This window comes from Antennarius striatus, chromosome 15 (assembly GCF_040054535.1).
Source record: "Antennarius striatus isolate MH-2024 chromosome 15, ASM4005453v1, whole genome shotgun sequence".
Classification (NCBI taxonomy): Eukaryota; Metazoa; Chordata; class Actinopteri; order Lophiiformes; family Antennariidae; genus Antennarius; species Antennarius striatus.
In genome coordinates, this window is record NC_090790.1 from 15,221,361 (window position 1) to 15,234,317 (window position 12,957).

General features: G+C 44.2%; 1 protein-coding gene across 9 annotated transcripts in view; it reads left to right on the forward strand.

Annotated features, from left to right (window-relative positions):
- The first annotated feature begins 6,076 nt into the window (after positions 1-6,076).
- LOC137608960 (seizure 6-like protein) overlaps positions 6,077-12,957 on the forward strand; it is a 30,190-nt gene continuing 23,309 nt past the window's right edge. For all 9 annotated transcript variants that reach the window (XR_011038260.1, XR_011038259.1, XR_011038261.1 and 6 more), the window contains exon 1: positions 6,077-6,204. Coding sequence is in view for 6 of the 9 variants with exons in the window: in XM_068335608.1 (XP_068191709.1) it covers positions 6,108-6,204 (97 nt within the window). In the remaining 3 variants the exon portion in view is untranslated. The remainder of the gene's footprint in view (positions 6,205-12,957) is intronic.

Here is a 12,957-nt window from a genome sequence, read left to right on the forward strand (position 1 = left end):
GTAACATGAAGCGACATCCAAAAACTCTTTAAGCAAGAAAAACTCTCTGTAGTCAGAACATGTTAATGAGAAAGGAGAAAATGTTCCACTAATGAGGCTAAAGTCGTCTGATTCTGTCTGGAGGTTGAGGCCAAACTGCCTGAGCGTTGGATGTTTTCTGTCTGCTTTATCTCCATCTGTTGCTCCGCCTGAGCCGAGCTGCATTTAGCTGGAGGAAACATTTACTACGACTAACCAGTTAGAAACCATCTGCAGCAGGAAATAACATTTACTACGATCAACCAGTTAAACCATCTGCAGCAGGAAGCCTGAAGGAAGACTCTCCTTGGCTTCACAGACTAAACTAATACAAGCTTTTCTCCATCAAATCCTGCTGCTTCTATGTTGTTTAGGACCCGATTTAAACTGTCTGACTCTTGCCGTGAACTTCATGTTGTCTATCTGCAAGTTTAAAATCTCATAATCTAAGTACAGAGCAAGACATAAGGTGCAGAAAGTTTGTATTTAGTCTTTAAATTATTCATAGGTGTGTTTCACCGTGAATTAAAGCATTCCTTTGTGTGTTTCTCCTACCCATCACAAAGGATTTGGAAAAGACTGAAATAACTACAAGGCTTTAGAAAGGTCTCTAAAATTAATTTATGGTTCTCTTCATCACAGAAAATCTATTAGAAGGACATTCATGCGTGGAGAAACGTGTCGTTGTCGGTTTGGTCATTTTATTTTTGTAGAAAAGGAGCTTTAATATCTGGTCTTCTTTACAACAAACCTGATCCTGATTAAATATTCAGGTGTCATTAATGAAGTGTCACAACAACCTGGATATCTAGTTTATTAGAATCGCTCCAGCTGCTGATGACTGGCTCACGGATTATCAGCTTAATATTATCTGAAGGTTCTATTGAGATGAATGTAGAACCAACACAGCGGCTTAAGCTCCATGTGTCAGTGATTGTTGGGTGGATGTAATCTCTATTAGAGCACAGCAACGGAAGGACGAGCCGTGTGATTCGCAGTGTTTCCTCTCTTTCTGGTTGTCCTGGGAGACGAAGACAGGAGACAGGAAGGAAGCAGCAGAACAAACAACATCCTGTAACATCGGTGTGAAACGATTCCGTGTGAATTAGAGCAGCTCGTCGTTTCACTGGAGCAGATGTGATTGGTCGGATTGTGTTCGAAGACGTGAACATCTGGCCATCAGATGACCTGCCATCAATCCACCAACCCATCTGTCAGAGGTTCTGTTCCAGTGCGGCACTGTTGCCCCGACAGAGGCAATTAGTTTATTGTTTTTAATGAGTGTCAATAAAATAAAGAAATTAAATAAAGATGTAGTAACTTCAACGGAGTCCCGATGATGTTTGAGGATTACCTAAACGCTACTTTGATTCTCACACATGGAGATTCTGTTAAAATGTTCTTTTCTCCAGTGAAACTCTGGAGGACTTATTTTAAATAATCCCCTTCCTAACAGCTGATACATGAAGTGTTTTTCCTCTGCCTGCAGTCATTTTGAATGATCCACTTTAACTTGTGCACTGAATCCTTGATGAAGAACGTCACATTCTCCACGGATTGGCTGATGCTTCAGTCTTCATCTAACTGTGTTAAGCGAATTGTTGAATAGCAGATCATTTCAGATCCAGTTGGAACTGCACTTGACGTATACAGTTGAAGAGGGATTTATGTTGATCCAAAGTCGGTGGAGGTATTTAATTCATGCTAACATTCAACACCAGATTAGAGAGTATTCTGGTGGTTAAAGGAGTTACATACCTTCCCTGCAGGAACATTTCTTTCTTTGCCCTGAAGCAGGAGACATAATCGTTTCTTTTCTTTAATTATGTCCTCTCAACAGGACCGCTCACACCGGCTCTTAGCTAAAGGTTATTTTCCTTCTTCTCCAGCCTAATATTTCTCTGGTCTAATTAACGTGACAGAAGTTTTTAATCTGACATAAAATATTCATTCTGGATCTGTTGAAACTCCCCGACAATTTATTATTGGTTGAGATGAAAAAAAAAAAAAGGAAATGATAGCGGTAAAATGTGTCTAAGATAAGTTAAACAACATTACCCATAATGCATTGCTACATCTTTATGTCAAACTACATGAAGTCAGACAAGCAGTGATGTTTATGACGTTTATGTTCAGCTTAGCTTCAAGTACATGTTGTATTTTACTTTTTCTTTTCTTTTCAGCTTTAAATAATTTCTTGTATTCTGTCATTGTAAGTCATTGTTCATTGTTGTGACTCTAGGAGTTGCAAACGTAACCCTCTAGGCAACAGCAACAATGATGACAAAAGTCTTTTAGTTCTTCTCTTGTTCATCTTTTCTTTTTTCAAAGAAACAAAGACATTTATTCATATGAATAAAACCACTGAGCTGTAAAAAAACACACCGGAGGCACCGGGTTCGTCCTCTAGCTCTGTTTTCCTGGGGAACGGTCTGGCGGCGGAAACACATCACTACAGCTTTTATAACCCAGGTGATCCAGATTAACCTTCGAGCAGAGAAATCCCAGGATTTCATCTCCTGCAAATACACCTCACTGTGACTGGATGTGTAAATAAGAACGGTTAACATCTCTAAAAGGAGGATGTCTTTTTATTTATTTGTGTCAGCATCCACTTGTCAGGTCTCTCAGTGCGCCTCCCGTAGCAACGGCTAGGCGATAGCAGACTGTTGACGTTTGTGGTGACCTCAGATTTGACCTCTCATGTTTTTTCATTTTGAATTTCATTGTGATAATAAATATTTTTGCAGCACCAGTTACAGTATTTATCACTGGTTTTGTGACGAAAACAGAGGTGACGTCGCTGTTTCTTCTTCTATAGCTAATTCAGATTCCACGCTACAGGACTCTGTTGCTGCCCCCTGCTGGTTGTTAGTAATTACACCTTTGAACCCTCTCCTGGTATTACTACAGGTAATACCTGTACAGTACAGTAACATGGTGTCATAGCAGTTTGCTAGCAGTGTATGTTAAAGATAAGGTCAGTCTTTATTTCTAATCCTGTTTACACGTGTGTAATCTGAATCCTTCCAGGATCAGATGTAGATAAAGACAAAGGAAAGTAATTGGATCTCATTAGAAGCTGAGGAGTAGCCACATCAATCCAGACTTTTAGTCTGTGATTACATCTCTGTCGACCCACACTGAGCAGACATCATGTACATCCAGCCTGATTGTCCTGTCCTGTATAATTGTGGAGTGATTTACAGCGATAGTGGTGGCGTTCCAATCCGTCTCTGAGGACCGACTCCTGTGATGGAACACGCTGTCAGCGCTCAACAACTTCACATAAATCCTCTCTATGTTCCCTCAGTCCTGTTTATGGAATTGATGAGGGAAAGAAAATAAAATTAAAACCATCCATTAATATTGACTCTCCACTACATGAAGATAATACAGAGCATAGATCAGCGAGCGTCTGTCTGTGTTTGTGTGTGTGTTGGACTCTCGTTGTTCATCTTCGAGCCGCTGAGACCATATCTGATTTGTTGGGGAATGGAGGCTCTGCTTTAGCAAATCTTCATCACCTCAGGGCATCGGAATCTCAGATGTGAGAAGGAAGACGGTTAAAATCAATGCACGGTATTTCTGTCCTGGAGATAAAGGAAGGTATGATGGCTAATTTTCTTCCTGCCTCCAATGAGTATTTAGACCGTCTCTCTATGTGACCTGAAATAACATCCCTGAAGCGTTTGTACCAGAGGCATTGTGTAGGAAATACAGTAAGAAAGAGATGCAGACAATAGAAAGACTGGATGTGTGATGTTGTTGGGCTTTTTGTTCGGTTTTCCTGGTTGTCAGCAGTGATTCTATCCGAAGTCCAACACTCCAAGAAAAAGAGTAAAGGGTCAGTTTAGTTGATTCAGTCTAGAATTTATGTAGCATAAAAAACAACAGAAAACCTCATTTTAAAAATGACATTATTAATCATATATTTCCACATCTAATATTTTAAATTCTGGTGAGACCAGATAAATTTTATCCCTGTTTTATATATAAACTCTCATCGAAAGTCCTTGTTAACAAAATACTTGTCACAATAAACAGAAACTTCTCCAACTGTTGTTGGTCAAGGTAAAAAAAGTGGAATCCTCCTTTAGTTGGTTGATGTGATAAAAAACGAATATTTAATATGTTGTTGCTAAAAATGTGCCTTCAAAACATCTGCAAGGTGAGTTTTAGGAAACATGTTGATGTTCTCCATTAAATGACAGGTGATGTTTACCACACCATCATCGGCATATAGAGCGACATTTGTTGATACACGACCACGGCCGCTCGTTCACTTTCCCTGGCGTGTTGCTTCCACTGCTGAAGGTGACGAGATCCAGAAAGTCAATGTTTCTGTACAGTTTGATGACATTTTCTTCTCCTTTGAGTTAAGCGCTTTGTTAGCCGTTTGTTGATTATAAACATATTTTAGAAGACACAGCTAATTACGGTGCTAATTTAGTTTTAACTAGTCATCATGAATTTGTTAAATATTCATTCAAACATTTTATTCACCTCTCAGGCTGTTTTTTAACAAAGATTAAAATACAGTTCCTTTTATCACACTGTTTGTTCTTCTCCACATTATTGCAAAGTGTTTCTGTATTTACAAACGCTCAATGTGACCTTCACACCTCGTCCACGTTCTGAAGGAGAGCTTCTCCTCTGCTCACATGTGTCTGAGGAGGAAACACAACTGCAGCGTGAGAACCAACGGGAGGAAGTCTGGAGATAAAAGAGAGGAGAGATCGGCTAAAATGGAAGAGGGGGAGGGATTAAATGGAGGGAAAATGAGCGGGATGAGGACGGATGACACTGCCAGTGAGCTTGGGGGTGAGGGGGTGGCTGTGGGAGGAGGGGGGGGGGAGGCTGATCCATCACAGAAGTAATGATATCTCTCTTGCTTCAGAGGCTGTTGTCTTCATCCTGTGGTTCAGCGATGGAGGAGATGCTCTGCTAACACAGGGGGAAAGAAACGAGGCCGGGCATCAGCTGCTTTATGTTTGGATATCTTAGGATAAATACATTTTTGTGATTTAAACTTATTTTTGTGGAGCTCTGCAACGCTTCAGTGACGTGTGACATTGGTGTTAGTGAGGAGGTGTGGTCAGCATTGTGGTTGGACGTTGCTGTCTTCAGGAAGTGACCAATAAACAGTCGATGCTGCAGTGTTTTCACTACCAGAAGGACACATCAGATGTCCTTACAGCTTCGCAACCTACACGCACTCTGCTGGTCACACACCACTGGAGTAGCTGTGACATCATCAGTTGCATCCACCCACCTGAACCAATGGTGATGATGTAGGAAGTCACTCTATGAACATTTGATGTCACCTTCAAAGCTAGTTCACTGTATGAACCTGGACTGTTTCCCTGTATGAACGTTGGATAAAATATTTCTTCATCTCAGTAACATCTTTAACTGCAGTTTAATTTACTTTGGTTGAAACAATTTGCAGTGTGCTACATTATAGAGCACCGACCCGATGACAACAAAGTCAAACATCTTTGGACATTGAGAATAATAATTGAGAATTAAATAAAAGGATGACAGACAGAACACGGCCCCCTCTTTTAGCGTGTAAGGACTGCCACTGGAGCAGCTCCTTAAACAGATTAGCCACTGAGGAGGAGATGGATGGAAGTCAACCCACCAAACCCTCATCCACCCAAATCCACAGTGGACAGCATCACTCAGCTTCTCTCCCCCGTCTTATGGAAGGAAATCCACGAAATCCACCCTGACAACTTAAAGTTTCATTTCATTAAGGTCAGCTGCGCGTGGGGGGGTGACAGAGAGAGGGGGGAGGGAGAGAGAGAGAGAGAGAGAGAGAGAGAGAGAGAGAGAGAGAGAGAGAGAGAGAGGTGCTGATGATAGAGAGACCATCATCCTGAGCGCTAGAGGACGCAGAAGCAGGAGTCGCTCCTTGCAGTCCGGAGATGCTCCGCTGACACTCGGACCGTCGGAACCCCGTGATTTGGCTCCATCCCACTCAGACCCGCCGGTCGACAGACCCACGACGCGTCTCCTTCTCCTCCTCCCCCCCCCACCCCCACCCAGCGGACACCCTCTCCCGTGGACCGGCTCCTGCCGCCATGCCGCCGGCCGCCCGCTCCGTCGGGTCCCCGCTGCGCGTCACCGTCCCCACGGTGCTGTGGATCGGGCTGCTGTGGAGCAGCGCCTCAGCAGGAGGTACAGTCTGATCATCTGTTGTTCTCCTCTCGTGTCCGTGGGGTTTTTTGTCTGTGAAAATAACAAAAAAGCTCTTATTTGGAGGGGGGGGGGGAGAGGAACCGTGTTTGAAGTAAAAACACGCCGTTGCGGGTTATTTACGGCTCCTGAACGTTTTGGCACAGCGATGCGCAGAGAGAGTCGGTGTGGACCAGAGCCCACTGGTGTGGACCGGAGCCCACTGGTGTGGACCAGAGCCCACTGGTGTGGACCGGAGCCCACTGGTGTGCGTGGGAGCCTCCATCGGTAGTGAACACAGAGAGGGATGGAGAGAAAACACCGTCAACAAGCTCTAGTTGGACTGACGGCAACGCAGGGGTGGGGGGGTGGGGGTGGGCGTGATGGTGTGTGTGTGTGTGTGTGTGTGTGTGTGCGGGGGGGGGGGGGATTCCTGCACTCCGAGCGCCAGCAGTGGAATGAGGAGGTAGGCTGTCGATAAAGTTGACGCGTTTAATTTTTTAAACGACTTCTAAAAAAAAAAATTTTTTTTTTTTAAATTATAATTCGTATTCCGTCACGTGACCACCGGCTAGGTTTCTTTAAATTTTAAAATCATAATTATTCACAAAACATCTGCACTAATTTCAACATTTTTAAACAGAATTTCAAAACTCCCGTTCGAACTCAAACGCCTCACGGAAGAGGTTTAGCGAGTTAGCTCGTGGAGCTAATTAGCGACGCTCCGAATGCGCAGTTTTAGTAGCCAATCAGTTTGCTGACGACTTTACAATTTTGTAAACATAACTTACTTCACTTGTGAGAAAATAAAGTAGAAGCTTATTTTATTTTATTTCACTTAATTTTGTTGTGTTTCACCTGAAGTCACCTAAGCTAGCATTAGTAATGAACTATAGTTGCTGAACACATGCTAGCATTAGCGACACATGTGCGAATACGGGAAACTGGATTAGCATCCGATGTGCTCACACCATTAGCAACCTTTCAAATTCTGTCGCTCCTTTAACTTTGAATTTTACATCAAATTGCTAAAATTAAACAATATTCTATTTAGCAAGACTTAGCAGCTACATCTATCATAGCATGCTGGTTTTTAAAAAAAAAATTTAAACATCACATGTGCTTTTGAAACCTCTAACTTTATTGACCAGCACAAAAATTACTGAGTGACAAGATAATGAAAGAGTTAAGAAATAAATTAGAACCGTTACGAAAGTTGAGAAACACATTTATGTTTAGCTGACTCAATTTAATTTAGGATTAGAACAAAAAAAAAGAGCAAATGCTATTTTTCATCTTGCTCTTTGTATGCGTGTGTTTTTAAAAAAAATGATTTTATTCTATCCACTGAGTCTTTAACATAGTCTTTTTTAGAACGATGGGTCCTAGGAAGGTGGAACAGATGGTTTGGTTTGAGGCTTTCCTGGAAGATGGCTCTGATCCAGGGCGTGAATTCTATTTCCTTTAAATATATTTAACAGTGTTCTAATATTGCGCTGGATTTCATTTGCGCTGAATATCCAGCCACGGGATCTTCATCACTATTACTCTGTGATTTTATTTTGGAAAACCAAAGTGAAAGTTGTTCTCGTCGAGCCGTTTAATGTCCTACAACCACCAGCAAGGACTTTATCACTTTATGTGTGTCGACGATTTACCGTCAGACTCGCATATCACTGGTTTCATCACATCGCCGTGATTGTGGTTAATGAGTCGCCAGTGGAGAGGGAGTGTTCACGTGTGTGTGAAGATAGGCTGGATCGTGTTTCTCCTCTCATCACATCACGTCTGCTGTTTCCTTTTCAGCTTTCTGCCTCCTGCCCTCTTTCAGTCTCACCCCCGTTTGTGATGGAGGGGGGATAACAAATGAAGGCGAGGGGAGAGATGGAGGAGTTTGTTTCCTACGGTTGACCCACTCTGGCCTGATTATAAAACTACATCCTGAGGCAGCAAACTTTTCAATAAGCATCAAACTGAGTTCAGTCTGAGCGGGACGAGATCGCTGCATGTTAACATTCATTTTAGTTCAGTGGCTGTGTTTTAATTCCAGCAACATCTGATCAGTCACATTTCTGAGATCATTATAAATAGGACCATTATAAGACCCTTTTCAGAAGCTATTCTTGAATTTATATGTCATGAGACTATAAACAATTTCGATGGCTGGGGTTGGATTTTGAAATGAGGTTTATAAAAATGATTTTCAGAAAGTCCAGCCTTTTTCTGATTTTGAGCAAAATTGTTCAGGTTGAACAAAACAGAAAATAAATGTTTTGCTCTTTAAATTTTTACAAATCTCATTAATATGCAGAAGTTTGAGGTCAGCTGACAAGCAACCAATCCTGATCATTCTCATACCTGTAGTTTAGATCCACCAATCACCTGGGAGGTGGTTCCACCTGTTCCACTAGATGTTGTCATCGTACTTTCCTGTCCGTCGGGGTCATAATAAATATATTTCCATGCGTCGAGCTAATGTTTGGGCTTCAAAACTGTGAGTCTGTTCTAATCATGAACTCTGACCCAAGGACTTTGGTTGATTGTGTTTGGATTTTATTAACTTTATGGAGGCTTGAGAAAACAGTGTGTGATGTTTTAAATCATCCCAGTAACAGGCCGGTGGAGGGCGGGGCTGCAGACGTTCTAACGGCGTTCAGAGCCTCTTATTGGTTGAGTGTTACCTTCATGTAATAAAAACTGGGACATTCATCTCTGAATGATATCTGACTGGAAGAAGTTCTGGCAGAATCAGACCAGAAGGTGGAACGTCAGCTGGCAGAACCCAACGGGACGGAGTGGAGCTGGCAGGAGAGCACAGACAGGAAGTTGGAGGTGACCCCGTTTTAATCAGCGAGGCACAGGTGGGCTCAGTGGGGGTGTAACTGCAGTGGAATACGAACTGATTAGCAGAAATCTTCATGTTACTGTGCTCCTAATGAAGCTGATGCTTCAGGATTGAGCGTAACGGCTTTAGCTCCATGTTCTGAGAACATTTCAGATGGATCCCCTTCTGGCTGCAGATCAATACAGCATGCAGATCAACCTGAAGGATAATCAATGAGTGCAAAACATGAAATCCAATATGTCCTCTAGAAAATGATGTCATTATTGTCTTACATGTGCAGTCGTTAGCAGAGACAAACCCGTTTGCGCCGCTGGAGGTTAAAAGGTGCCTCAGAGGACAAAACAACAAAACTCAATAAATATAGATTAAACACACATGTCAAGATCAGCATCGTGTAGAGGTGTCGACATAAAGACACACAACCTGTCGCTAAACGGCTGAAACATGTGACAGACCCACCTGGCTTCCTGCTTCGTCCTGATTCGTCCTTCAGAGTGTGTGTCCTTGTGGTTGTTTGATGCAGCTGCGGGAGTGTGTTTGATCCGGCTGCAGGAGTGTGTTTGATGCGGTTGCAGGAGTGTGTTTGATCCGGCTGCAGGAGTGTGTTTGATCCGGCTGCAGGAGTGTGTTTGAGGCTCACACTGCAGAGGTGTGTTTGATGCAGCTGCAGGAGTGTGTTTGATGCGGCTGCAGGAGTGTGTGAACAGAGACGACAGCATCCTAGTGAATTATTCAAAGGTGTGTGAGATAGAGGCTGGTGTGTGTGTGTTGTGCCTCCCCTCATGTTCCTCTGGTCACAGACCTCCTCTTTGGGACCCGGCAGGTCAGCTCCAGTAGGTAGGCCCCATTGGGTCAGCCCCACCGGGTCGACCCCAAGGCATCGGCCCCACCAGGTCAGCCCCATAGGGTCGCCGCCAACGTGTGTGTGTGTGTGTGTCTGACTGAAGCCACACAGGTTTGTCTGTGTGTGTGAATGAAGTTGGAGTCGGTGGCATGTTTTGACATCGTTTCCTGACTGTATTGATGTTTTAGTGGTGGCGGTGACGTTAAACTCGGGTGTAATCTATAATCTGTAATCTGTCTCAGTTGTGATGCTAAACTAGAATGGAGATGTTAGCTTCTGCTGCTTTGAGCTTCAGAGAAATAAACACAAGACTTTTCTTTGCTTCCAGAAATGGAGATGCTTCCTATTTTCAGGACTGATCTATATTTAACGTGTGACGCCCCAGCCGTTCTCTGAGGCGTCCTGAGCGCTGGGTGATGGATTATAATCCAGTGAGAGGTTTGATACGGCTGTCAGGGAATAAAGTGACTCTTTAGATTTTCAGTCTGACTGTGTTACAAACACACAATCACATCCTGACACTTTCACTTGTCACACTCACTCAGAGCAGATTGGCTCAATGGAGTGTGTGTGTGTGTGTGTGTGTGTGTGTGTGTGTGTGTGTGTGTGTGTGTGTGTGTGTGTGTGTGTGTGTGTGTGTGTGTCTGTCTGTCTGTCTGTCTGTCTGTCTGTCTGTCTGTCTGTCTGTCTGTCTGTCTGTCTGTCTGTCTGTCTGTCTGTCTGTCTGTCTGTCTGTCTGTCTGTGTGTGTGTGTGTGTGCAGCCAAGCCTTTTAGGAGGTTAATATTTCGGCTCCCGTTTGCCTCTCAGCTAATCCGCCTCCGATCCGATGTGGGAATCCTACGGCGCCGGTTCTGTTGACGACAAACAAGCGTGTGTGTGTGTGTGTGTGTGTGTGTGTGTGTGTGATAATCCACCCAACGCTCAGAGATAGCGACGCCTGTCATGCTGTTGAGTCTCGGCGGTCGCCTCCCTCTCGTACTTTGACTCGAGTAAGTCTGAGAGCTGCAGAGAAGAGCTGAGCATTGTGGGATTGAAAGGATGCTTCAGCGTTCTCTTTCCATAAAGATTGGCTCCGGTCTGGGCTGGGGGGGGGGGGTGGCTCAACGGTGGGGGGATTGATGGATTGATTCCTGTCATGGGGGGGGGGCCCTCTCGCTTCAGTGAAGCCCCCCTGAGCTATGGAGAAATTCACGCTCCAAGAGTTCTGAAGCACGATGGAGGATAAATTTACAGGCTGGAGATGCAAACATCCAGCTTCCTGCTGGGGGGGGGGGGCTGCAGTCATGGAGGACAGATTGATCCACAGGAAGGAGAGAGGGTCTCATGTCCCTGAACGGTTTAAGGAACTGTGTTTGTTTAAAGCTGGGAGTTTCAGATGTTTCCTGCCGAGCCTCACATCGTTTTATTTTGCCGTATTTTACAGATCGATTCCCCATCGTCATGACGACTCATGCAGAAACCTAAAATTTGCTTGTTGTAGTGAATCCACTGGTTAGACCGTTTACCCCCACGGTTCATGAACCATAATTCCACTCCTGCTGCCTCCGACGGGTTTTTGCTGCTTTAACAGGACATAAAAAAACACGATCAGCATCTTTTTGCCGCTGGCAGGCATCTCGTTTATCCCGCGTTGGCTTACAGGAGTCAGAGGAGGAAAGAAGTGGTGACTCAACGGAACGTGAACGGACTTGAACGTTCAACTTATTCTGATTGGCACCGCAGGGCCGCAGATTATAGTTAATAATAATTATTATTCTGTATGATTAAAACTGCTGCAGGAATCTGATCCACTTCTTTTATACTGTGGATGTCTGAGACAAACCTGTCAGAATACAGCAGACTGATGGCCAGCAGGTCTGAGAGTAGAATATATATTTCATGACCCCATCTGGACCAGAACATATTAAATAAAGATATAATGGAGGCTGGGAAACCACCAGAGTGGACTTTGACTCTTAGAAATCTGTGGATTCTCTGCTTTTAGGCGACATTTATTATTCCATCCAGTAAAAACCAGGTCCAGGCTGGTGGTTTTACACCCGAATCACAACCTGTGAATTTATAATCACCTCAGAAATAGAAAAGAAAATGATCGGAATGACTTTAGAAGCCTGGAGTTTGTTTTGTGTGGTGATCTGTATTTAATGTCTCCCTCATTTATTCCCAAACGTTTAAAGGATCGGATCCTGCCGCTAAAAGCTTCTTGTCTCTGACGCTGTGAGGCGAGAGACGCGTCCGCCTGTTGTTTTATTCATGCATTAAAAAGCTCACCGAACTCCGGCAGACCCCACCCCCCACCCCCCACAGCGTGATCCCGCAACCAGAGGGTATACAGAGCAGCTAACCCAAAGATGAAAACCCATTTAAATGTCAGTGAGATGGTGCAGAGGTCAGCTGGTTGTTGTCGTGTTGTACGTCACGCCTCTGTAGCTTACAGACACCCAGCGAGCGTGTGTGTGTGTGTGTGTGTGTGTGTGTGTGTGTGTGTGTGTGTCATCATTTACTGATGACCGTAGAGCGATCCCATCATCATCACCACAGCTGATGTGGAACGTCACGCCGAACGCACAAAACCACCTCCTGACATCATCTAAACACAAAACCAGAGTCGTGTCATGAACGCTTTGGGGTCTGTGGAGGGTTGGTCTGTCTCTTCCCTTTGGCATCACCCCCCCCACCCACCCCCCTCCACCCCAATCCGGCCCTCCCTGCTGCTAACTGAAGGCAGGCTGGAGTGTGATGAGAGTTTCAATGACTTGTGGCTGTGATTGCACTCACACACACACACACACACACACACTCACACAACGATGTTTCTGCTCGACGAAGCAACTAACACGTGCGTGTTCGCACGCGCATGCGTACCCACACACAGGCACACACACGCACACACACACGCATTAGTATTACAGCTGCATACTTGTTAGAAATTGTATTCAGACTCTAACCCCTAATCCTAACCTTTACCATTACAAAGTCTGACATTTCCACTTAATCCGGTCCTAATCTCAGCCCAAACCCACATCCAGCTCAGAAACAGCCTGAAAGAAGTCAAAACCTTCTGA